We start from the raw sequence: 24,714 nt of genomic DNA on the forward strand, positions 1-24,714 counted from the left end.
CTTAAGGCCTTGGGGGCCGCTGTGAGGGGCCAGGCAGGGAGGGGGGGTCTCTGAGAGTCGGGGGGGGGCTGAGGTGGGGGGTGCCAGGAGCCTGGGGGGCCTGTGAGGGGCCAGGCAGGGAGGGGGGGTCTCTGAGAGTCGGGGGGGCTGAGGTGGGGGGTGCCAGGAGCCAGGGGGGCCTGTGGGGGCCAGGCAGGGAGGGGGGGGTCTCTGAGAGTCGGGGGGGGTCTCTGAGAGTCGGGGGGGCTGAGGTGGGGGGTGCCAGGGGGGCCTGTGGGGGCCAGGCAGGGAGGGGGGGGGCTCTGAGAGTCGGGGGGGCTGAGGTGGGGGGTGCCAGGAGCCAGGGGGGCCTGTGGGGGCCAGGCAGGGAGGGGTGGTCTCTGAGAGTTGGGGGGGGCTGAGGTGGGGGGTGCCAGGAGCCAGGGGGTCCTGTGGGGGCCAGGGAGGGGGGGTATCTGAGAGGTGGGGGGGTGCCAGGAGCCAGGGGGCCTGGAGGAGCGGGGCAGGGAGGCTTGCAGGGGAATCAGGGGCTGGAGGCCCCGTCGCCAGGGGCTGAGGAACTAGCCGGGGGCGGGGGGGTCTGCACCCGTAAGAGGGCTGTGACTGAAGGGGGAGCTTTCTGACGCACACCCTGCCGGCTTCCCGACCTGAAGGGGCCTCGGTTTCCTGCCCTGGACAGTGGGGCTGGGCAGCCTGAGTTCCTGCCCTCCCACACCAGCGCCCAGCAGCCCGAGCCGGCCCCCCGCCGCCCATACGGCGCGAAGGGGTCGCCCCTGGATTCCTGCCCAAGGAGGCACCCGGAAGGCACAGACTTGAGGCTGCGAGAGAGGGGCACCACCCCAGGGTGCTGCGTTCTGTCTTCGGAGCTGGGTCCGGGAGCGACAGCTATAATCCCAGATTCCCCCCCTCCTCCAGCAACTGCATGATGGCGACCAACATAGGCGACCAGCGATCCTCTGAATGGTGATCATTGCATGTTGGGTGCTTGGGTGGGAACAGTAGAGGTTGCTCGTTAATACACTGCTGCTTCGTGTGCATGGTGTTGACGTATTTGCGGGGAAGGGGATTAGAGGAAACAGTGAAGTGTCTCTAGCAGTGACTGTCTTCATTTGACAGAAGCCCAGATTTATGGGCCTAAAGCAAACTAAGCTCCCCTTATTCTCCCAGGTTGCCACATGCCCTAGTTAGTTAGCCGGGCTGGATCGTCTTGTCACCAAATAGCTACAAAGAAATCTTCTATTTCAGAGCATGAGCTAGTGACTCAGAAGGGACAGGAATGGATCCTTGTTCTCTGTGTATTGTAGTGAGCCGGACACAGCGGCTGGCTGTGCTCCTTCCTCTGAAGCAAGAGCTAGTAACTGCGCACAGGATTGTCCTCGTCTTGTGTACTTATCATTTTAAAATGACTTGGAAGAGAATGTTGACTCTTTCAAGGCAAGAGTTACCATGGGCTATATGGGACCCTGACCCTGGTGGACCCTTTTTATACTGCAGCATAGAAAGGCCCATCTTTTCTCATGGCATTTGAAAATGGGGTGAAGAAATGCTGGAGGGAGGACTGGTGGGTTAAGCCACACAGATTTTGTACTGGTATAGCTGTTTCCATTAGGGGCACGATTGATATTGCTGAAATAGTTATGTCAGTATAAGCCTTAAAGTGGATGCAGCTACGCCAGTATAAAGGTATACCAGTATAGCTAATTTCCCTCATGTGGGCATGAGCTGTACCAGTATAAACACCTTGATAATTGTATCCACGCTGGGAAGATTAATGCATCGGCTTTAATTCTACTGGTATCAAAGTGGTCCAGCTTTTGTGTCTAAACAAGTCTTCTGCATCTTCATTATGTCAAGTGTGACTAGAGTAGATGGGTGAGCCCCTTTAAATGCTTCAGTAAGGTGAAACGTTTATTAGTACTGACAGTGTGGGGATAAAAATTCTGAGCACAAATCTGAAAGAGCCAATCAGAGTGACCAAGGAAGCCAGAAGCAAATTAATGGCCTCATCACTAAAGAGTGGCAGTAAAACCTTTTAAGTGGTCTGGGGATTTCACATAATTTTAGGGGGTGGTTTCTCTGTCAGAAACATTAAATGAAAGGCTTAGAAATACAGCACAAAACAGACCGCCTTAGTACGAGAACCTGTCAAATTAGTGTTAGTCAAATATGTTGTTTGGCTGACTTTGGTATTAAGCGTAACATTCGTGATTTGCATGGCTGGGTTTAGCACTGTGAAGTTCTGAGATCTAGTTCTGCAATGAATTCTCCGCAGGCAAAACCACTTGGCCCATGTGGGTCCTCTGTCAACTTTGTTGGGGGGCCCCACGCTGTGCTCATTGCAGGATGGGACCCTCCTGGAGTGGAAATGACCCACACATTTTCAGTTCCTTTCTAAAGGCCTCAAAACTATGTGTGAACCGTTTTGCTGCATGCCAGGGTGTTGTGGGTTTTAAAGGTTGTCAGGGATAGGAGGAAAACTGAGGGTGGTTTTTTTTTCTTGTTTTGTGATGTATAAAGAAATCTCTCCTTTACCATAACTGTTTATTGGGGTTTACCTGTATTTGAGGGGGAGGCTTATGTGGTAGGCAAGGGAACCATAGCTTAGCAAACTTTTAAGGCCAGGAGGGACATTAAATCATCTAGTCTGACCTCCCATTTCACAGGCCATTGAATTTCCCCTAATTCCCCTTGTACTGATCCCAATAACTTTCATTTAACTAAGAAAGCATCTTTCAGAAAGGCATCCAGTCTTGATTTGATACCATTCAATTCAGCACAACCTGTGGGAGGTTGTTTTATTGGCCACTGACCCTTACTGTTACAAATTTGTGTTTCTAATTTGTTTGGCTTTAACTTCTAGCCACTGGGTCTTGTGCTGCATCATGATGTGGGTCAAAACCTTTTTTATGAAACCAAGAGAATGGTGCATTGGATAAAGATTCAAAGAGATCTTTTCTCCTGACCATCAGTTTTGAGTTAAATCAGTGTTGGAAAGAGAGTCTGACGATCTTCCCCTTCCCATTGGCTTAGAATCCTGCAAAGACTTAATTTTCCCCATGTCACCTTGGTACCGGTGATGTCATAATCCTGCTAGTTCTCCAGCTGGATGAATAGATATAAAGCACGATTTGATTCACCAAGTGGAAAGCCTCCATTTAAACCATCGATTTAAATCAACTTTTCCATTTGTACTTCAGTTATTTTCTAATGAAAAGTGTATTATCATTGGTTGATATAACCATTAAAATGTAGCACCTTTACAGTAGAGGTATATCTTTTTGCTATCTTTGGATGTACAGTATATCTATATACACTTATTTAAACAATAATATAGCTTTATATTTTCAGATTATTAATTGTAAATTTTAGTATGTTGGAAAAAGGTGAATGAGCTATTGCTTAGTTATTACTATTGTGCCATATATTTAAAGTTTGACGTCAAAAGTTATTTGTTTTTCCCCCCAGATTCTTTCTTTATCTAGAAAAGCAGCTTTTAACTCAAAGTTTTTTGGTAGACGCTCATGGATTCAGCAATTTTATTTTTTAATTATTTAGGCCTAACATATCTCGTATTAAATTCAGATTTCCTTTTAAACAGGTTTATTTTTAAAAAGTAAACCTTATTAAAATTTAAATAATCAAAAAATCTGATTTCATAAAAATAATCTTTGATTTTTATCCAGTCAACCATAGAGTCTTCCAGGAACGAACTGGGTAGACAAGACATGAATTTCTACCATAAAACCTCTTAAACACTTCATTATAAGTAAAAGGAGACACAAAATTGGTATGAAATCTGATCCATTTAGGGGCATTCTACTCAGCTTCCTAAAATATCCTCTCCCTGGCCAAGCAAGATGACTTTGCATAGTTTTCTTCACAGTTCATTTGGGAGTTTTCTAAGACCTGGGGCTTGCCAGATATTGGACAACTGAAAATAAGCCATGTAATTTTGAAGTGGGAAGCATGCTTCTTTTATATTTTTTAGAGATTCCTTTTTTATTTAAAAAAAAAAAAAAAAAAAACCTAAATTGACAGCTATTTGAAAGTCACTCAGAGGTTCAATGCATAGAAGTATTTCTGGCAGCAGGTGGATTAATGAGCAAAATGCAGGTGAGAAGGCCAGAGGTATAACACGCTGTAACGTTGCCCTCTGACTTACCTGTGAAGACGAAAGCTTGTTTGTGTCGTCATAAAGTCACTCCTAGGCATCTAGTGTAATAGTCCCAGTGAGACTGGTGTGGCTATCTGGGCATGTGCGCCTCTTTCACAGTAGGCCAGGTTCTCTTATGGAGAAGGGGACTGGCAGTAAGGGACAGAGCTAGCCACTTCTAAGTTTGACTCTGGATCTCATGCGTGAAGGCTTCTCCCCTCTGGCAGTTTGGTGATCTGTGTGAAATGAAGTATCTCAGTCTAGTTCCTAGTGGCCATATTGTGTTTGGCTGGGGGGGGTCATGGAGACATGACTCCCAGAGCAGGATGGACTTAGTGATTAGGGTTCCTTTCCCTCCTAGCCTCTCTGTGCCTCAGTTTCCCCTCTGTAGCAGGGGGATAATAGCCCTTCCCATCCTCATAGGGCTGCTGTGGGGATCAATACATTAAGATTACAAGGTGCTTAGATACTACAGCGGGGAGGGGAGGGTGGGGCAGATAAGCGTCATAGTGTGTCCTCATTAGTTACCATGTGTGAAGAGGAGACCCTAGAGTGGAGGAGGAGGGCACAGCGGCAGAGATGAGGTGTGTGCAGTACGGTGACTGCCAAGAGAATCACTGTATTTATCCTCTGGGTGGCACTCCTGCCTCCCTTCTGCTCTTAGCTTAAACTGCAGCTTGCTTTACCCTCGACTGCCTGGGGCTGACCCTTACCTGTGCAGCCAGGGCAGAGGGATTCCCAGGCTTCAGGCATAACTCTCATCTTTCTCTTGACACGTCCAGGGCTCCCCAGTACAATCTAGGGAACAGCACGGCCCGGGAAAACAGCATGGAGGGGCAGGCGCACGAGAACCCTGAGTGGGAGAAAGCCAGGCAGGCACTGGCTAGTATCAGCAAAGCCAACGCTGCCTCTGGGACCAACAAGGGCTCCAACAACGGACTGGCTAACACGCAGGTAGAATCATAGAATAGAATCATAGAATATCAGGGTTGGAAGGGACCTCGGGAGGTCATCTAGTCCAACCCCCTGCTCAAAGCAGGACCAATCCCCAATTTTTGACCCAAATGGCCCCCTCAAGGATTGAACCCACAACCCTGCAGGCCAATGCTCAAACCACTGAGCTATCCCTCCCCCCTAACAGGCCCCGCCGCTTTTCCATGGGGTTCTGGTCTCCTGGGAGCCAGCGTGCCGGGAGATCTTACCCCGCCCCAGCATCCAAGAGAAGGATCAAAGGTTTAATTTCCATGCCATTTCACTTGGTTCATTACATGACTTGGGCTGACGGTGTGACCTAGTCAGTAGAGCGCAGGACTGGAACTTGGGAGACCTGGCTTTTCTGGGTGAACCTGGGGAAGTCACGTACCCTCCAGTCCCCTTCCTCTGCCCGTCTTGTCCATTTAGAGCGTCAGACTCTCTAGAGCAGGGACTGTCTCGTATAGGGCCAGCCCCAAGCGCTGCAGAGGCCCCATCTGGTCCCACAAATCACCTCAGACCACTTGGGATGACTGCATTTTATACCTTGCTGATTGGACACCTTCGCTCTTCTTTATCTACGTGGCTACCGCCCTCAGGAGCCACAGCCATGGATCAGGGCCCTGTCGTGTGAGCTGCTGTACAAACCCAGAACAACAAGCCCCCCAGTGATCTTCCAGTCTGTCGACTGACCCAGTTGGATGGTGCCCACGCCCTGGTTTTAGACACCGTCGTCTGTCGACCGTGTCGTGTGTGTGCGCTTACTGTGCATGCTGGGGACCCCCTGGGTTGCTATCCCCTGCTGCCGCAGCAGCAGCTCATATCCAGAGGTCTGGTACCCGGTGCAGTGCATCCTGGGATAGCCAGTGGAGGACTAACTGCAGCCCTGCACGTGGCTAATGGGGTCCAGTCTGCCCGCCCTCGTCACTGCCTTTCCTGATGATCCCGTATGTTTCTCTGCAGTATGCGTCTCCGCAAGGCGACCCAAACGCCATGCAGCAGCAGCAACAACAGTATTACCAGTGGTACCAGCCGTACAGCTTCGGATACCCCTACAATTACTGTTACCCAATGGTGAGCGATCTAGCCCCGGCCCTGTGTTTGTGACCTTTCAGGAGCCCTGGGTTCGAGCCCCAGCTCATCTCTTGCTAAGTGACTTAGCATCAGCTCATGAGAGGTGCTGGGTGGTGGGAGCTGACTTCAGGACATGTGGGGGGCATTTAATGTCTTGGGGGGGCGGGGGGGTTAGCCAGCATTTGTTCAACTCTTGCCAAGTGCTGTGTCCTGATGCGACTCTGTGGGGCTGGGCTCTTCTCTGCAGAACGTCTACCCAGGCTACAGCTTCCCCAACCAGTACGGGGTCACAGGGTCCTATTCCTCTTCATCAGCCCAGCAGCCGCAAGGTCCGGGCCAGCACCAAGGGAACATGAGCCAGGTAGGTCCTAATGTCCCAGCCCTCGCAGAGTGCTCAGGGGTCATGGTGCCCGAACTTCTGGACAGCGCTCGGTTCTTTCCTCCCGCCCGGGGCCAGGTGTCGCATCAGGATTGTGGCCTAGTGGTTAGAACAGGACTTTGAGCACCTGGGTTCTGTCCTTGGCTCAGAGGTGCAGTGTTCCCTGGGGGTTGGAGCAGGAGGTACTGGGAGTGAGAAATCACTGGATTCTGTTTGAAGCTCTTGGTGGGAGTGTTGTCTAGTTAAAGTGGGGGGCTGGGAGCCAGGACTCCTGGGTTCCCTCCCCAGCTCTGGGAAGTGGGCAGGATAGAGCACAGGGACTGGGTGTATGGCAGCAGACAAGAAACTGAGTTAGAGACTTTTCCTCATGAGCCAGGGGCTTGTAACCCTTGGCCGCTCCCCAATTCTTAAGACAACAGGCTGAAAATTGCTGTTGGCCCAGTTTCCCCCTCCTTGCCCCGTGAAGGCCGTGGGGCTACACTGGTGTATCTGGGAGTGGGGATGGGCCAGTTTGTCTACACCTCTCCCCGTAATCTGCTTCTCACCGGGCCTTGAAACCTGTGCAGGACAGTCGTGTGCCACCCTCCACTGAGAGCATCTTTCTCTCCCTTCCAGCCCCCGGTCCCTGGCATGGAGGAAGGCATGGCCTACCCCAACCAACAGCAGCAGATGGCCACCTCCACCCCCCCGCAGCCGCCTCCGCAGCATGGCAGCCACCCCGGGGGCGCCATGGGCCAGCAGCAGGGTGGCTCGTCGGGGGGCCAGCACCTGCAGCAAAACTCGGGCGCCTCCTACAGCCAGCACGCCTACTCAGAGGGGCCCAAGCCCAAGAAGGGGCAGCCGCTGTGGAACCGCATGAAACGTGAGTCCTGGCCCTGGGTGCAAATGGCTGCTCCTGGGTACTGGGCCTGGGTGGGTGGGGGTATCAAAGGATTAGAGCAGGGGAGGCTGGGAGCCAGGACTCCTGGGTCATACCCCTGGGTCTGGTGGGTTAGAGCAGTGGGGAGGGGGCAGGAACAGAACCCAGAGCACTTTCCGGTGGCTAGGATGGGGAGCTAAGGCTTCTGGATTCTGTTCCCAGCTCTGGGCGATTCTTAGGCATTAAAGCAGGAAGGGGGATGGAATGGGGGAGACTGGTGATCGGGCTCTCCTGGGCTCTACTTCGCTCTCCTCGGCCGAGTGGCTGGATGAGCTGGAGTGGGTCTCTCAGCACAGCTCCTTGGAAGTGACTGTAACTCGCCAGCCCCAAGCCTTGCATCTTCTCTGTGGCATCTGCATGCGCTCCTGACTCAGGTCAGCCGCTCATCCCCATTGGCAGCACAGAGCCAGCCCTGCTCTGGCAGCGGGAGCGGGACTGTATTTTGGCTCACGCAACATCCCAGCTGTTAATAATGTTCCTGTTGCTGACCCTTTACTGGTGGTGAGAGGTGAGAGTTGGGCCCCAGCGTAACTTTCAGAGCCCAGGTGAAGTTTGTGGCCCTGGTGATGAGGAAAAGCATCTCTTGACTTGTAAATGAGCGTGCTTGATTATAAATCAAGAGGTAGTAAACACAGAGCTGTTTACACAGCTCTTCAGAGCATAGCAGCAGTTTGTACTTGCTCCCCATCTGTCAAACGACAGTAATACCCCTTCCCACCTCATGGGGGCGTGCTCCACAATGGAGACGTTCCTCTAAGGAGCATCAAGTGTATTAGGCTTCTGCCTTCTCTCTAGAGGCACTCATCTCCCCTCCTGTGAGAAGTCAGTATTGCTTGCCCTGTGTTTGCATGCAGTCGCTTCTAGGGTGGAGTGTGGGACTGGCTACACAGGGTCCCTCACCTAATGCAGAGATGAAGACACCTCTGGGATGGGATGTGGGGCTGTTTATACAGGGGTTTTACCATCAGCACAGCAAGACAACGTAGCAGTTCAGGACAGGAAGTGAAGAAGATTCTGTTTCCAAGTAAAATGAGAGAGATGGTGGATTGGCTTAAATCAAGTCCAACAGATGTTGGGGTCCCATGTATCTAGTTTTGGGGCTTGATCTCGAGTGAGTCCCTCAAACCCAAGGATTTAAAAATCTTGTAACTCACCTCCTGCTTCAAGCCATCCGGTAAACTTCTCTCTTGTCCCAGCAGAAGCCCCTGGAGCTGGTGGCCTGAAATTCAACATCCAGAAACGCCCCTTTGTGCTAACGAACCAGAACTTTGGGACCTCGGACCAGCACTGCAACTTCGGGCCACAGCAGAACTCAGAGAAACATCACAACCAAGGGTATGTGTCTCGCTCCCCTCCCAGTCCGTCAGTCATGCTCACAATGCCTAAGGGAAGTGGGATGGTCTACAAAGGGGGAAGCGACACAGGGCTGGGAGTGACAGCTGAGTTAGATTCCCAGCATTGCCCCTGAACTCCCTGTGGGCAAAATTTTCTCATAAAATCAGCTGTCTGCTCCCTGATTGTCCTAGCAGCCCTTCTCTGCCCGTCTGGCTTGGATTCCTCTTCCTTGAATTATTTCCAGAGAGTTCTCTGGTCTGTGTTAAAGAGATCCGACTAGGTGATCACCACGGTGCCTCCTGGCTTTGGAATCTATGGGGGGAAAAACCCATGGGTGCCCGAAATGGGACACAGGACTCCAGTTGGGGGCTTCCCAGTTCCTTGTCCAACAGGTCAATACTTCCCATTGTGACGGGTTGGACCCCCCTTCCAGGGTGCCACCTGATGTACTGGGGTCCCACTGGGCCCACCCGTTCCACCAGCCTGGCCTCACCCTGTCCTCCTGCGCACACGCATGTGGGTAGGGACACTCCCAGGTGTAGAATCACACACAGTCTGCAATCAGCTCTGCATGGGAAGACTCAGCTCAGGGAATTGCCCAGCACTCTGGTGCACACACCCTGTGCAGTGTAAACCCGAAATTATATTGTCTTGTGCTGTATAGAGATCTATGAATTGCACAATCCGGGTTTTAGAATAAACAAAAAAGTTTATTAACTAAAAAGAAAATTGTAAAAAGAAAAGGAGGACTTGTGGCACCTTAGAGACTAACCAACTTATTTGAGCATGAGCTTTCGTGAAGCTTTCCAATGAAGTGAGCTTTCCGATGAAGTGAGCTGTAGCTCATGAAAACTCATGCTCAAATAAATTGGTTAGTCTCTAAGGTGCCACAAGTCCTCCTTTTCTTTTTGCGAATACAGACTAACACGGCTGTTACTCTGAAACCGGTAAATTGTAAGTGATTCTAATAGCTAGCAAACAGAACAAAGCAGATTTCCTCTGTAGCATTGGGGCATGGGTCACTTGCTGGAGGATTCTCTGCTCCTTGAAGTCTTTAAACCACGATTTGAGGACTTCAATAGCTCAGACATAGGTGAGAGGTTTTTTTGCAGGAGTGGTGGGTGAAATTCTGTGGCCTGTGTTGTGCAGGAGCTCAGACTAGATGATCATAATGGTCCCTTCAGACCTAAATACCTATGAATCTATAAGATTACTGAGCAAATAAACAAAACACGCAAACTAAGCTTAATACACGAAAGAATATTGGCTACAAATAATAATTTCTCACCCTAAATGTTGTTGTTGTTTTCAAGCAGTTTGCAGAGTTTCTTGCAGATAAACTGCATTGCTTGCAGCTTAAATCTCTAGGTATTCTTTTCACAGGCCAGACCTTTCTCGCCTGGGCTCAACCCCTGCTGCACCACCCCTCAGCTTAGTTCCTTTTTTTCTTCAGGTGTTTTCAGCAGTCTTCCTTCTTGGGCAGGGAGGCAATGGAGAAGAACCAAGATTAACTCACTTCCCAGCCTTAAATAGGATTTGCATATGGCAGGAATCCTTTGTTTCCCTGTTTGACCCCCATCCCCTCTTAATGGAAAAACACTAGAAGTCCAAGATGGAGCCTAGTACCAGGTGACATGATCACCTGACTCTGTAATGTCAAAGCAGCATCCCAGGAAACTTCTCTGGAAGACAAGAGATTAGTATCTTCAAAGTCCTATTGTCCTTCCTAATGGCCCATCCAGGTTTGCGTACTCTCTGGCAGGCATTCCCTGGGTTTACACACAGTTCTAATTGTTACATAGTCGGTATTCCTAACTTACACACAGTTGTAATTGTTACATAGTCGGTATTCCTAACTTCAGATACAGAAATGATCCATGCATACAAACAGGATAATCATATTCAGTAAATCATAGCCTTTCTCATGATACCTCACATGACCCATGTTGCATAGAACATACCTTAGTTATACTGTTTCCATATCATGACCATATCTTTATGAAAAATATGGGGCATCATGTCACACCCACACCTTCTGGAAACATCTAGCATGATCTACCCTAGTGTTGCCCCATCTTGGGATCTATAAGTCCCATCAGCTAGGAGCTGGTCTATGCCCTGGACCGCAGGAGTTTATCTCCCATCCCAAACCCCACTTCATTGGCTCACCTTGGGTCTCTAACGTCTGGCTTCTATTCTGGTCCTTCCCCTGCAGCTCGTCTGCCGGCAAACCAGAGGACTGGCCCCAGGACATGAAGGAGTACGTCCAGCGCTGCTTCACTGCCTGCGAGTCGGAGGAGGACAAGGACCGGACGGAGAAGCTGCTGAAAGAGGTGCTTCAAGCCAGGCTGCAAGACGGCACGGCCTACACCATCGACTGGAGCAGGGAGCCGCTGCCGGGGTGAGCCACGGTGCCAGCCGGGTGAGGGTCGGGGGGTGGAACAGTGCGGGGCTGGGAGCCAGGACTCCTGGGTTCTCCAGATACTGTCAGGAGTAGGCGCTGTTGGAAAACAGGGGTGATCTCGGCCCCCCAAGAGGCAGAGAGCTGAGGCTCCCTCAGCGAACACTAGCAACGCTCTGACCCCCAGCGGCCTCTCTTGTAACGTGTGCCCTCCCCTCCAGGCTGGGCAGGGACAGCACGGCCGAGAGCCCCAAGAAGAAGCGCTGGGAGATGTCTTCACTTCACGCTCCCCGGGGCCCCATGCCCTCCGTCCTGTCGCCGCAGCAGCAAAGGGGCAGCAGTGGGGGCAGCACGGTGGGCTCCCAGTCCCAGCGCGGGGGGGGCAGCGGGGCTGGCCGGGCCCGAGGGAACAGCTTCCCCACCAAATTTGGGAACCGCAACGTCTTCATGAAGGAGAACAGCTCGTCCTCCAGCGCTGGCTCCCGCTCCCGCTCGTCTTCTCGCTCGCCCAGCCGTCACTTCCGGCGCAGGTAGGGGACTGCGGGGCCGCACGGGGGCCCAGCCAGTCCTCGGGGAGTCATCACCAACCTGGGATACCTGAGGGCTGAGCCCCTCAGACAGCCCTAGCTAGGCCCCGAAGGTGTGATGTGATTAGAGACAGGATGAGACCCCGGGGGCTTGTCCTACCTGGCGTCCTGGCCCCCTCGTCCTCCCCCTTCCCCCAATCAGGCCCCTGGGCCTGTCTAGCCTGGTATTCCCCATCCCGGCCTTTTCTTGGATCAGACCAAGAGGCCTAGCCAAGCTGGTATCCCTGACGCCATGCTGGCTCAGCCCCTCGGGCCCCTCCAAGACACTTAGCTTTTAAGTTAACCTGGTGGGTGGGGAGACAACACTGGAAATGGGACCCCAGTGTGACCGGCACGGCGACACCTGCCTGAGTCTGCAGAGAGCCTGAGCCGTTGCTCTGAGAGTGGGGGAGAAGTGCCTGTGCATCCCAGTGCCTCTCCTGCTCAGGGGGAGCTCTCACCCCCCCCACGCAGGAGACTCGGGGCGGGGGGGGACAGCTGGGGAAGAGCCCTTGCTCCCTGCCTAATTTCAGGGGTGGGCTGGCTCTCAGGGCGGGGCTGGGGGGCACCAGGATTGCTGTGTTCTAACCCTGCCTCTTTCGGGCAGCGATTCCCATTCGGACTCCGACAGCTCCTTCTCCGGCACCGATTGCCGTCTGGCCAGCCGCAGGAGCGCGCCGAAAAACCGCGGCCGAGGGGGGCACGTGGACCGGGGCCGCATGAGGGTGCAGAGGGGTAAAAGGTAACCCCGCTGCGTACCGGTCTTGGGCATGCCAGCCAGGAAGTGGTTAGGTGGGGGACTCTTGGGGGTCGGGACCAGCCTGGCTTAGCTTCAGGTTGGTCTGTGGCTTCGGTGTGCAAAGAAGCAGAGTTTGAGCCCAGATGGGGAACCAGGATTCCTGGGTTCTCCTGGGCTCTCGGTGGGGAATGGAGGCTAGCGGGTTAGAGCGAGGGCAGAGTGGGAGTCAGGACTCCTGGGTTCTATCCCAGTTCCTCCCACAGATTTGCCATGTGACCCTGGGCAAATCTGCTGCCCCCTCCACTTGGCTGCTGAGCTGGGCCTCCTGGCCACGTTCCTTTCAGGCATGACCAGGGCCCCTCCAAGCGCAACCGCAGGCGAAACGCCATGGACTACGAGGACCCCGAGAAGGAGTTCAAGAAGCAGCGGCGGGCAGCCCGCTTCCAGCATGGCCACTCCAAGAAGCTGCGCCTGGAGCCCCTCATCCTGTCCATCAATAGCCTGGACCCTGCTGGCTCGGAGAGCCTGGACTGGAATGAGCTGAAGATTATGGGCACCTGTCAGGAGATCACCAAGCACTACCTGCGGCTCACATGCGCCCCTGACCCCTCCACCGTCCGGCCTGTCTCGGTGAGTGCCGGGCAGCCTCCACTGGGGTTACTGTAGTGCCCCGGGGCGGGGCAGGCCAGGGGCCCCAGATGGGATTGGAGAGGGGACCATAATGCTGGGAGCCGAGGGGGTGTCCCAGCTGAGATCACAGCTCCGAGGGTATCTGGTGATCCGGCAAGGCGAGGAGCCAATGCTCTGCCCCGTGAAAGCTGCTGGTGCCATCGTGCGCTAGTGGCTAGAGTCCAAGATGCCTTGGGGGGTGGGGGAGGGGAAGTCACTTCCCTGTTTCCTGCCTCAGTTTCCCCTCCCAGGCTTTGTCTGTGCCATACTCCAGCATGGGGACTCTGTCTAGGCAGCACCCCACATATGGAAGCTGGGCCTCTGGTCTCAACTTGGGCCTGTACTGCGTGATTGGGACCCCCAAATTTTGCATGGCATGTTTGCGTGTGGGAAGGGGGAGGCCTGCTGTAATAGTGAGCCCTGATCTGGGGTTGGGAGGAGCATAGGGGATGGGTTTATGTCAGAGGGGGTGCGACTATGTCTCAGGCCCTGGCAGGGTCGGTATGGGTTGGATCCTGGGGTTGGGGTCTGTGCAGGGTGAGGGTGGGCCCCGGATCTTGGTTGGGGTCTGGGCATGGGGGGCTGATCTTGGGTAGAGGTTGTTGTACCAATAAAATAAAAACCAGCAGGATCTTATTAAAGGGAAAAAGGCAAAATACCACATTTATTGTGAATACAGAAAGAATCATAGTAAGCAGTTAGTTCTAGTTATAACATTCCATTCAATCTCCTATTTATTCACACATTCATTCATACAAACACACACACACACCCACACACACAGGTTCTGCAAGGTTGTTATCATAGTTACCAGCCTTAGAGTTGCTCATGCCAAGCCACTGGCCAGGTGGCCTGGACATGAGGAGGGAGCAGGGCCTTGTCAGATGCTCATCTGATGCTCCTGGAAGTTGGTTTGCAGAATCAGACCCCAAAGTTCTCACTTTTTAGAGTCTATTTTTATAGGAATTTCTTCCTATGCCAATCTATGGGAATTGCTTCATCATGCTGTTGCTGAATCAATCAGCAGATAGCACATTCCTGATGGCTCCAAGATGTTATCTTGTTCTTTGGTTCTCCCATTCTTGAGGCTGTTGGGTGGATTCCAGTCTGCCCTCCGGGGGGTCCTCTGGTTATTTCCACTTGACGCCTTCTTCAGCCGATGGACACTGGATTCTTAGGCTGGCACCTCCCTGATCATTCAGTTATTATCCACACCAAGCATCCATCCTCTATCTCTATTTTAATCACAATTGTTAATACAACAAAAGGGCGGGGAGTCTCTGGGTGCTGTTTCTGTTGTTCGAGTATTGTTTTGAGTCTCTCTGTGAACTGCTTTGAGAACAGACTCTGTCTAGGATGTACTAACACAATTAGCAGCTTGCAAGTTTCACACATAGAGGGAGAGAAACAGCACCAAAAACCAAGAGAGTTCTTAATTAGTAATACCCTGGAATTGAAACTCTGGGGAATCAAACTCATTTGTGATTTTAATACAGAACTTCTTTAATATGATCCAACAAGGTCTGGGCAGCCCTTGGCACTATGGTCATCACCCCCAAAGGCACACCCCTCCAAAGCAGCCATCAGCCTGCTCGTGGCCCGGGGGCCAGCCTGGCTTCGTGGCCTGCTGTCTCGTGAAGCGCTGGGGCTGGGCGCTTTGAGGCTCCGCTCCCCTCGTCCTGTCTAGCGAGGGCGCTGCTGTCCCCTGGGCGTTGCCGCTCTCGCGTGTCCCCTGCTCACCCCGGTGCTCTGCATTCCCAGGTGCTGAAGAAATCCCTGTCCATGGTGAAGTCGCACTGGAAGGAGAAGCAGGATTATGCCTTTGCTTGCGAGCAGATGAAATCGCTCCGGCAGGACCTCACGGTGAGCTGCCGGCCCCTCTCCCGGGAGGGGTCCCCAGGGAGTGGAGCTGCAAATACGGGTCTTGGCAGAGCCCTTTCCTCTGGGGGCTCCTCTGCGCGGGGAAACCGGTCGCTTTGGACACAGAATAGTGACTCCAGTCTTGGGTGTCTACACGGGGTCACACTGGATCATTCTCCTGCTATAGCCGTGTTGATTAACTTCTCAATATAGACAAGCTCTAAATGGCTAGACATGGTGTGACTTGGGACTCCTGGGTTCTCTCCCCAGCTCTGGGAGGGGAGTGGGGTCTAGTGGTTAGAGCAGGGGGGCTGGGGGCTGGGACTCCTGGGTTCTCTCCCCAGCTCTGGGAGGGGAGTGGGGTCTAGTGGTTAGAGCAGGGGGGCTGGGAGCCGGGACTCCTGGGTTCTCTCCCCAGCTCTGGGAGGGGAGTGGGGTCTAGTGGTTAGAGCAAAGGGGGCTGGGAGCCAGGACTCCTGGGTTCTCTATCCAACCGTACCATTCACTTGCTGTTTGACTTCAGTCAAAATTGGTGGCAGCTACAAGCAACTTCCTGTCTTGAGTCGGGGGAGGAATTCTCCCTTCCTAGACAGGAGGCTTTGTGCGTTGCTGTATCACTATATTCTGTGTACACAAACTCTTCCTCCCGGCCCTTGGATCCACCAGTGCTGACTCCTGGGCCGTGGGGTTAACTTCTCCTCGCTCTCCGGAGCTGCCCACCTCGCTGGCTTGCCCTGTTGGCACCCCTGGGGGGAGCAGCTAGTCAGAGCTCTTAAGATGGCAGCCGCTCCGTCGGCCGGGTTACTGGGAGCCTCAGAGATTCCCTTTTGGAGGCTCCCGACCTCTGCCACTCTCAGTACAGGAGAAGCGGCTCCATGGGACAGTCTGGTGGCAGGCCAGTCATCACTGGGGGAGGGGGTTGTGTTCGAATCCGACCTGGTAATGCAGGCTGTAGAGCGTCCCATGGGGATCCCTGCTTGTGTCTGGAGTAACCCCTCTCCCCTGCTCCATGCAGGTTCAGGGCATCCGCACGGAGTTCACGGTGGAGGTGTACGAAACCCATGCCCGGATAGCGCTGGAGAAGGTGAGGGGGGGTGGGGTCTGGGTTGTCGCCTGCACGCTTGCTCTGTCGTTGGGGGTAGGTGTCAGGAGGCAGGGGCAGGATGTCTGTCCGCTGAGATAAAACCGGAGTGTTGAGGGCAACTTGGAATGGGCCTGGTGTAAGGGGGGCAAAAAAGGGCAAGTGGGCTTGAGCATCCAGTTGGACTCCTGGGTTCTATCCCTGACTTCGGGAGAGAAGAGGGGCCTAGTGGTTAGAGCAGTGGGGGGCTGGGAGCCAGGACTCCTGGGTTCTCTCCCCAGTCCGTTGTCAATGCGCCTTGGGTGAGTCGGGCTCTGGCCCGGTAACAGGAATTCCCGTCTCTCCCCAGGGAGATCATGAGGAATTCAACCAGTGCCAGACCCAGCTCAAGTCTCTCTATGCAGAGAACCTGCCGGGCAACGTGGGGGAGTTCACCGCCTACCGCATCCTCTATTACATCTTCACCAAGAACTCCGGAGGTGAGCGAGCTGGGCAGGCCCTGGCCGGGGACGGGATGGGGAGGCTCATGCAGTGTAAATATGCAGAGCCGCCACCTTGGCATAAGTCCTCCTTGGCTGCTGGCCCCACATTCCCTAACCATAGAGACCCTTCCCTAGAGTGGTGTCATCCCCCCACAGCTCAGCCCTTGGCCGCAGAGCAGGGCTGCCCAGCCTTCGGGTGGGGTCCCCCCCTTGGCCCCAGAGTGCCTGCCTGTGTAAGTGCCACTCTGTCCATCACCCTGCTCCAGTCTGCCACTCTATGGTGAGCCCTGGAGGACTCCCCAGGGATTTTGAGCCATAGAGCCCACAGGGACGCCCAAGAGCCAATGAAAATGGCCATCCGAGATGGAGAGCCTCCCAGCCAGTACCAGGAGACCGCAACTGCTCTGCCCTGCCCCCAGGGCTGGGAACGGGCCTGTGGCCGGCCGCAATAACCGCCTGCCTCCCCTCCCCTGCAGACATCACCACGGAGCTGGCCTACCTGACCAAGGAGCTGAAGGCGGACCCCTGCGTGGCCCACGCCCTGGCCCTGCGCGCCGCTTGGGCCCTGTCCAACTACCACCGCTTCTTCAGGCTTTACCGCCAGGCGCCCTGCATGTCCGGCTACCTCATTGACAAGTTCGCCGAGCGGGAGAGGAAGGCGGCGCTCAAAGCCATGATCAAAACGTATGTCGGGTCGGGAGGGCGCCCCGCCCGCTAACCCCACCCCCTGCCTGGCGGCTGGGCTGTGGTGCCCCCTCGCTGGCTGAGCGCCGTCCTCCGGAGGCGCCTGGCGCCTCCCGTCCGAATTGGGGTAAAGATGTGGGTGCATCCAGTCACCTCTCCTCCGGTCGTCTCCCGGCTCGCTGTACGGCTGTGTCCGATTGGCCAACTAGGGCCAGGGTTAGGAAGGATCCCACGCTGGTAGGGGGGTGACCTAGGTCGGTGGGGAGAGGGGGGGTCGTCCATGATCTTAACCAGCTCCTCTGGTGCCGAGTAGCCGTCTCCCTCCGGTAGGTAAGTAGAATGCAGCCAGTAGTCAGGGACTCGTCTCTGCTCCGTGTCCAGATGCTGTGTAGCCCTTGGGTTGAAGCAGGGAGCTGGGACCGGCCTGGCTTGGGCTGAGGCAGGGGATTGTAGCCCGGCAGCGAATCTTCAGGGTGTGGGGGGCTTAATTCATGGGAGATCCAGGTTCGCACCTTGCCAAGCGGTGGCAGATCCAGGTGTCCTAGTGCCGTCGCCCCCAGACAGGACTGGTGGGGAGGGGTTCCCGTTACGTTGACAGTAGTAGCACCCAGGTCGGGATCAGGGTGGCGCCGTGGTGCTGGACGGGGGCACTTTTTTCTGGAGGTCAGATCTCCTGAAACCTTCTCCGTTCTGATTGGGAAAGCGCTGGGGTTTCCCTCGGGGAGCGGGGGAGGCTCAGCTGGGCTCGGCTGCCCTCCCTCTCCAGCTGAGATTCACCGGGGCCAGGCTGCTGCCTAAAGTGGTGGAGGCGGGGGGGCCAGGCTGTTGCGGGTGGGACAAGGGCAAAGCTAGAGAGGGAGGAGGGTTGGGAGTGGCCTAAGTGGCCACACAGGGAGATTCTAGCAATCAGATCGGCCCCATGGCAGCTGCCTTCCCTGCTCTTGAAAGAAGGGACCTCGTGCTGCCCCTTACAGGCGTGGGGTGCATCCCCCCAAAGAGCATGGGTGCAGGGGGAGGGTGTGTCTGCTACCCACTGCTTGACCTGGGATGTGGATAGTTGCTGTCAGGGTGCAGGCTACTGAACTGACTGCAGGGATGGGTGGGAGCTAGTGGTTTGGGGCAGGCAGCTACCCGTGTGGGTTTGATCTTCGTTGCGGGGGTGCTGCCTGGGAGTCAGGTCGGGGAAGGACGTGGGGGGATCAGAGCTGCGGAGGGAGGAGTGTGTGTACAGGCTGTTCGGGAGTCAGGTCCGGGGGGAATGGCGGTGTGGGGTCAGATCTAATGGGGCAGGGTTTTGCGGGGGGGCAGATCTAGTGGGGTAGGTTGCTTGGGGTCAGGCCTGGGAGGCAGGGCATTGTGGGGGGCAGCTCTGAGGTGGAGGGGTGTACTGGCTAGATCCGTTAGGTGGCGGTTCAGTCTGTGCTTGTCCTAACCTGCCTCCTGCTGCGTTTTCCCCCCGTTCCTTGGTGGGTTTTGTTTATTTGTTTCGTTTTGTTTCCTTCAGTTTCCGCCCGGTGCTCCCCGTCTCCTACGTTCAGTCCGAGCTGGCCTTCGAGGCTGCGGAGGAGTGCCAGCTCTTCCTAGCCGCTCTGTCCCTGGTGTACACAGGCACCGACGCAACCAAGATTGACTGCAGGCAGAGCTTAGCAGTCCTGGCCAACTTCTAACCTACCCCCCACTCCTCCAAAGCCCCCCTCTAATCGCAACCAAAGGGTAATGGCGGCTTGGTGTGTGCCACAGGCCAGCCACCGGGGCATTCCCCCTTGCCTCCACGCACCTCCGCAGACGGAAGAGGGTAAGACGGCCGGCCGCTGGACAGCTCCTCCATGGCATGCCGGGCAGGGGCCCCGCGATGTTAACGCTTTTCTTTAGTCTCTTGCCAGCGGATCGTTCTCCAGGGGCACTGGGGTGGGGAGGGTCAGGGAACGCAGCCTGTCCTCCACAGCAAAATGCCCTCACCTAGTGTGAATGCCAGCCCGTGCCACCTCAGTCTTCGGCTCGGCGCGCACATGCCCGTGTTCAAAGAACCGCCCTTACCCCTGCCGATCTGTGCAAATTGTGTCGGGAGAAATCAACTACAAAACGCAACACACTTTCCTTTCCTCCCGCCCGGAGCAATCAGAAGTGAACTCCGGAAGGAAAGAAAAACCCAGAGCTTAGCTGGGCTGCCTAGTTAAACGACCCTAGCCACAGGAAGCAAACGTCTAGAGCCGGCCGGTCTGGAAGTCTTTTCCAGAACTGTCTAGATCCTCCTGGCACTTTAAAAGCCAAGGAAACCATTTCCTCTGTGCAATGCTAATCTCTTCTTGGAAATGTGATTTCTCTGTGTATATTTCTCCAGGATGTGCTGTACAGAACCCCACCCTTCTATGATGTAAATAAGGAGAGAAATCCATTGTATTTTGTAAAGTATCTTTTCTACTTTTTTTAATGATAAACTTTAGCAGGTCGGGTTGTGATTTTTCTTTTGTTGACATTGTTGGGGTTTTTTTTTTTTTTTTTTTTTAAAGAGTAAATCCTTTGTTGGATGTTGTATATATTTCCACCTTGATCTGAAACTAACGTTGTCTCAGTTTTCTCTCTCTCTCTCACCCCTGCTTTTGAGCTTTTTGGCCAGCCTTCGAAAGAAAGCCAAACCAAAAAAAGGCGCACCTGGGCAAAAAGAGAAAACAAAGAGAGAGCCGAAAGCACAGTGGAGGAGAATGAAAGCCGAAAGATCGAGCCCTGATCGCCTAACCCCCCGCCTCAGAGACTGTTGCTTAGAGACATTGTAAGAATCGGGGGGACCTGACGTAGAGAGAGAGTGGAATTGGGGTGATGCAGACCACACAGCTGCCGGGAATTGGTCGTCCCTCCGCTAATGGATTCAACCAGTTGCCAGCAAATCTTCCAGTCACGTCTAAGTTTCACCGTTTCTGTGTCCTGGAGTTTTTTTGTCTATGCTCAGTTTAGTTGATCTTTATTTATTATTTTCCCCCCCATTTCCTCAGTTTCTTTACAGGTAACTTGGTAATGATCCATTCCCTCCCCTTTCCCCATCCACAGTCTAATTGTCTTTTTTTTTTTTTCCCCTTTCTTTCTATAGTCTTTAGCATCTCATTCTCCTTCCAAGCCTTCCCCCTTCCTTTCTTTTTGTTGGACATATGTAACTTTCTGATGTGCACTCGACAGCATGAATAGCTGGATTTCAAATGCTCTCTTTTTTTCTTTCCAGAAACTCTCTTCCTTTTTTGAGGAGTATTTTTCTCGAAATTGAAAATTAATAAAAACGACAAACGTAGGAAGAAATGTTTTGGGCCACTGTCCTTTTTTTATTTTTTTGAGACTGGATCAGGGGATCCCATGTGGGAATTGGGATGCCGGCGTTTTCCCTAGTGCCTGTGACCTTGGGCAAATCGCTCCTGGCCAGATTTCCAAAGGGATTTAGATGCTGAAAGATGCAGACAGATGCCTAATGTGGCATAAAGTGGCCGGGCTTGCTTAACCTTCATAGTGCTAAGCTGGTTTGGAGAATCCCGCTGGACTCTCCGCATCTTTGGTCATCATTGAGTCTGAGCTGTAGAAGACAAGCCCCTACCCCTGCTGTGAATGAATTCCTGCTTGAGCGAGAGCCGTTAGTCTAGTCCTTTGCTAGCACCAGCAAAGGCCGCAGATCGGCCCGTTCCTATCCGTAGCAAGAGGCTGGAACGGGTTAGATGCCAATTTCATCATCTGCACACGCTGACCAAAGACTGGTTCTAGCTCCAGTGATTGGAATTTAGAGAAAGGCACAGAGAGAGCTGCTTGGGAATGGGTGTTTCCTTGGTACGGGTTCACCCAGGCTGTTCCTGGTTTGGGTATAAAGGGGAGGAAGCAGCTGGGAAATTTGCCGTTGATTGTAGAGAAAATTGCTTGAAAAGACACGTCCGTGTTGTGGGGCAAAATGATCCAAGAGCATCAAATTCTTCCCACCAACATGTGCAAACCCACAGGGGTGAGGGGAACAGACCGGGGCTCAACCCCCTGTCTTCCAGCTGCAGCAGCTGAGCTTGCTTGGGTGGGAGCCTGGGTTGCGGGACCCTTTGCCATGGAGCGAGCCAGCTGGCAAAGGACCAGAGGCAGGAGCTCCCTGGGTTGTACAATGAGCCGGGCCCTGCATCTCAGCTAGGAACTCCCTCCTCAGAGGGAGGATGGGTGAATGACTTGGGGTTTAGGAAAGGGGGGAGATGCCAGGGAAGGGGATTATATGCATGGGGGCAAGGTGAATTGGGGAGCAGAGCTTGGGGCTAGAACCCAGGCGTCCTGGCTCCCAGATGTCCCTGCTCCTCTCTGAGCTGCAGATAGAACCCAGGAGTCCTGGCTCCCTACACCCCCACTATAATCACTCAGTCCCACTCCTCCCAAAGCTGCACATGGAACCCAGGAGTCCGGCTCTCAGCCCTGCCTGCCCCCATAACTACTAGGCCCCATTCCCCTCCCTGCAGTGGGGACAGCCCAGGAGTCCAGCTCCCAGCTTTCATCTTGATGAGGGGACCTGAGAGAAGAGCTGCCCTCCCCTCAAGTTTTGATTTGGGGGGGTGGATGGAAGGGTCAGTAGGGCCCCAGCTCCTCTGGATTTGGGGAGGGGTGTAGGGCACCCCCTCAGTACAGATCCAGCTCCACAAGGGTGCTGTAAAATCCGTCCGTCCGTCTGCCCCTGCCCACCTGGCACAGACACAGCGATTCCACTGCCTGGGTCCCCAGCTCCTCCCCGGGGGGCTCTGCGGGCAGGCTCAGCTTCAGCTCCCCACCCGCCGGGATCTTGGCCACGGTGAGATGGAAGCAATCGTGGGCTGGGAGCGGGAAGACAGTCAGCCCCTTGCAGACAAATCCCTGCTCCAGGGCGTGGGCCAGCCCTGCCAGCTCCGGGCCTGGCGCGGTGGCAGCGTACAGCACCCGGCCCTGGAAGGTGCCCAGGCCCCGGAAGCGCAGGAGCGGGGCAGGCGGCAGGAGGCGCCGGTGCTCAGCCTGCAGCTCCCGCAGGGCGGTGACAGCCGCCTGCATCTCGCCAGCACCGTCCAGCCGGAGGAGGCAGAGGGTGAGGTGGAGGGTGGGCAGTGGGGTGCAGAACTCGGCCAAGCCGGGGTTGGCCTGGGTCAGGGCCTCCTGGAGCCGGGCCACCGAGCCCCGCAGCTCCGGGCTGGTGACGCGCACGGCCACGAAATGGGTGGGGCGTGGGGGCTGCGAGGCCACTGGGGGGCGGCTCAGGGCTCCTGGCTCAGCTTCGGCATCCTCATCCTCCTCTTCGCTCTCCGGAGCTACAGCTTCCTCTGGCACCCCGGCTCCACCGGCCGGCGAGCATCCCCCAGCTGAGCCACCGTCCCCCATTCCCACAGCCTGTTGGCCCCCGGCCTCTTCCTCCATCACCTCCAGGATGGTCCGGCCACCCCCGGTGGAGCCGAAGACGTCGTCCAGCCGGCTGGCTTTGTCCCACACTACGCGGCCGCGGTATTTGAAATACTGGATCCTGTGCTGGGGTATGGCCAGCACCTCCGGACCAACCGAGGCCAGGTCCTCCCAGGAGAAGGCCGTGAAGGCGTCTTCCCGCACGCCGGAGAAGCGATCCAGGTGGCCCACGGTGAACGCGCCGGGCGGCAGCTGGCGGTCCCAGAGGATGCGGGAGACGACGTCCCCGGCTGTCTTCATGGGGGGCTTCTTGCTGGGGTGTTTGGGGGGCGGCTGGGGGGCGGCAGGCGGGGCGCCGGGGTGGGGGTTCCGGCAGCGGGCCCCAAAGCGGCAACTGCCCGCCAGGAAGAAGCGGCAGGTGGGGCTGAGCGTGGGGGCTGGATCTGTAACCCCCGGCCCATCGCACCCCGGTTCCGGGGCTCCCCCTGTGGGGTCGGCTGGGGGGGCAGCAGAATCTCCCGCAGCCGACAGGCCCTCCATTGCGTCAACAGAGTCCGGTCTGCAAGGCAAAGAGAGAGTTAGCACAGGGGCCAGGGCCTTTCCCCTTTCTGGGGGGCAGGCCCCGATCTGGAACGGGACAAGGGGCCTTTCCCCTCTAGGGGGCACTGGCTTCTATCCGACCCCAGGGCAGGGGACTGGCTGGTTGAGGGTGGGCAAGGACTCCGGCCTGTCCCCACTGGGAGCAGGCTGCAGGGGCCGATCCTGCTGCATTGATCAGGAATTACCTGCCCCTGAGGAGCTGGGTGTCCCTGAGCCAGGCCTGCATGAGGATTTCCTGCTCTGGCCGCGCCCCTCCCAGCTGGGCCACTTGCCCAGGGCTATAAAGGGAGCTGCAAGGGCTGATGGGAAAGGCGGTGAAATTTTTATGGCTCTAAACCCCAGGCCTCCAGCAGGGGGCAAAGAGCAACCATGGTGAATGTGTAATTCGCTGATTAGCCCCGCCCAGAGCCAGCAAAGAAACCCAGGAGTCCTGGCTCCCAGCCCCACCCCTGCTCTTACCATTAGCCCCCACTCCCCTCCCAGAGCCAGGGAGAGAACCCAGGAGTCCTGGCTCTCCCCCGCAACACACTTACCACTGGACCCCGCTTCGCTCCCCGAGCCTGTCCTGGCTCCCAGGCCGAGAGCCGAGGGCTCTGCTTGTCACAGTCCAGGCCCTGTTACCAGCCCCGTCCTTGCCAACTTCCTTGACGACAATAATGTTCCCCTGCATAACTTGACTGTGGATGGGACGGGGCATCATTTGGACACTGAGATAAGGCATAACCGTCCTTTAACCTTGTGTCTGAGCCATAACCCCACCCAGCGCGCAGGAGAGAACCCAGGAGTCCTGGCGCTCCGCCCTTCCCCTCTCTAACCACCAGACTCCACTCCCCTCCCAGAGCCAGGGAGAGAACCCAGGAGTCCTGGCGCTCAGCCCCCTCCCTGCTCTCACCACCAGACCTCACTCCCCTCCCAGAGCCAGGGAGAGAACCCAAGAGTCCTGGCGCTCAGCCCCCTCCCTGCTCTCACCACCAGACCCCACTCCCCTCCCAGAGCCAGGGAGAGAACCCAGGAGTCCTGGCTCCCGCTCCCCCAGGGAACTGCCCTGTGCCTCATTCCCCACCCCCACCCGAGCCAGCCATGCTGATGTTGCATCAGGCTCCCAGCTGCTCTGTTTCACTTGGGCACTTAGCTCCCTGTTCCTGGCAGGGCAGACCAGGCCTCCTGGACAATGTCACCCCACCCACCCCCACCCACAGCCCCGGCCCCAGCTCTGTTTACAGTGGAAATCGCCCGGTGCCAGAAAATTCACAGAGCATGACTGGGAGCCCGGGGCACCACTGGGGGACGCTAACCCAGCCAGGGAGGGGAGTAGGGGGGAGGCTGGACAAGGTTTTGGGGCAGGGGGGCGTTAATGGTGAAGTCCTGGCTTCTGAATCCTGGTGGGCTGACAGGCCTGAGCCCCCTGCGGGAGGATTTACCCTTGGGCCCGGGGC

The 24,714-nt window shown here is 55.4% G+C and overlaps 2 protein-coding genes across 3 annotated transcripts; one reads left to right on the top strand and one right to left on the bottom strand.

The window, feature by feature from the left end:
- Positions 1-498: 498 nt before the first annotated feature.
- Positions 499-20,602, top strand: LENG8 (leukocyte receptor cluster member 8). The gene is made up of 15 exons (XM_078850388.1): positions 499-963; positions 4,936-5,107; positions 6,089-6,199; positions 6,447-6,560; positions 7,194-7,440; positions 8,697-8,832; positions 11,048-11,233; positions 11,455-11,763; positions 12,407-12,541; positions 12,883-13,168; positions 14,969-15,070; positions 16,083-16,151; positions 16,498-16,627; positions 17,107-17,314; positions 18,819-20,602. Exons 1-15 carry the CDS (start codon positions 923-925, stop codon positions 18,979-18,981), a joined length of 2,409 nt encoding a protein of 802 aa, XP_078706514.1. The 5' UTR covers positions 499-922; the 3' UTR covers positions 18,982-20,602.
- Positions 20,365-24,038, bottom strand: LENG9 (leukocyte receptor cluster member 9). 2 transcript variants are annotated; one of them, XM_078850390.1, is made up of 2 exons: positions 23,812-24,038; positions 20,365-23,237 (listed from the first exon to the last, which is right to left on the bottom strand). In XM_078850390.1, the coding sequence occupies exon 2, from the start codon at positions 23,216-23,218 to the stop codon at positions 21,935-21,937; it is 1,284 nt and encodes a 427-aa protein (XP_078706516.1). In that variant the 5' UTR covers positions 23,219-23,237; positions 23,812-24,038; the 3' UTR covers positions 20,365-21,934. The 2 variants fall into 2 exon arrangements, with proteins under 2 accessions (XP_078706516.1, XP_078706515.1); XM_078850389.1 differs by lacking the exon at positions 23,812-24,038 and adding an exon at positions 23,464-23,671.
- Positions 24,039-24,714: the final 676 nt, after the last annotated feature.

Source organism: Lepidochelys kempii, chromosome 23 (assembly GCF_965140285.1).
Source record: "Lepidochelys kempii isolate rLepKem1 chromosome 23, rLepKem1.hap1, whole genome shotgun sequence".
Lineage (NCBI taxonomy): Eukaryota > Metazoa > Chordata > Testudines > Cheloniidae > Lepidochelys > Lepidochelys kempii.

Excerpts from the sequence above, each read along its gene's own strand:
- LENG8 (XM_078850388.1), top strand. The coding sequence starts at position 923 with ATGATGGCGACCAACATAGGCGACCAGCGATCCTCTGAATG. Across the intron at positions 964-4,935 it reads GACCAGCGATCCTCTGAATG|GGCTCCCCAGTACAATCTAG; the intron begins GTGATCATTGCA and ends TGACACGTCCAG. Across the intron at positions 11,764-12,406 it reads AGCCGTCACTTCCGGCGCAG|CGATTCCCATTCGGACTCCG; the intron begins GTAGGGGACTGC and ends TCTTTCGGGCAG.
- LENG9 (XM_078850389.1), bottom strand. The coding sequence starts at position 23,504 with ATGCAGGCCTGGCTCAGGGACACCCAGCTCCTCAGGGGCAG. Across the intron at positions 23,238-23,463 it reads ACCCAGCTCCTCAGGGGCAG|ACCGGACTCTGTTGACGCAA; the intron begins GTAATTCCTGAT and ends TTTGCCTTGCAG.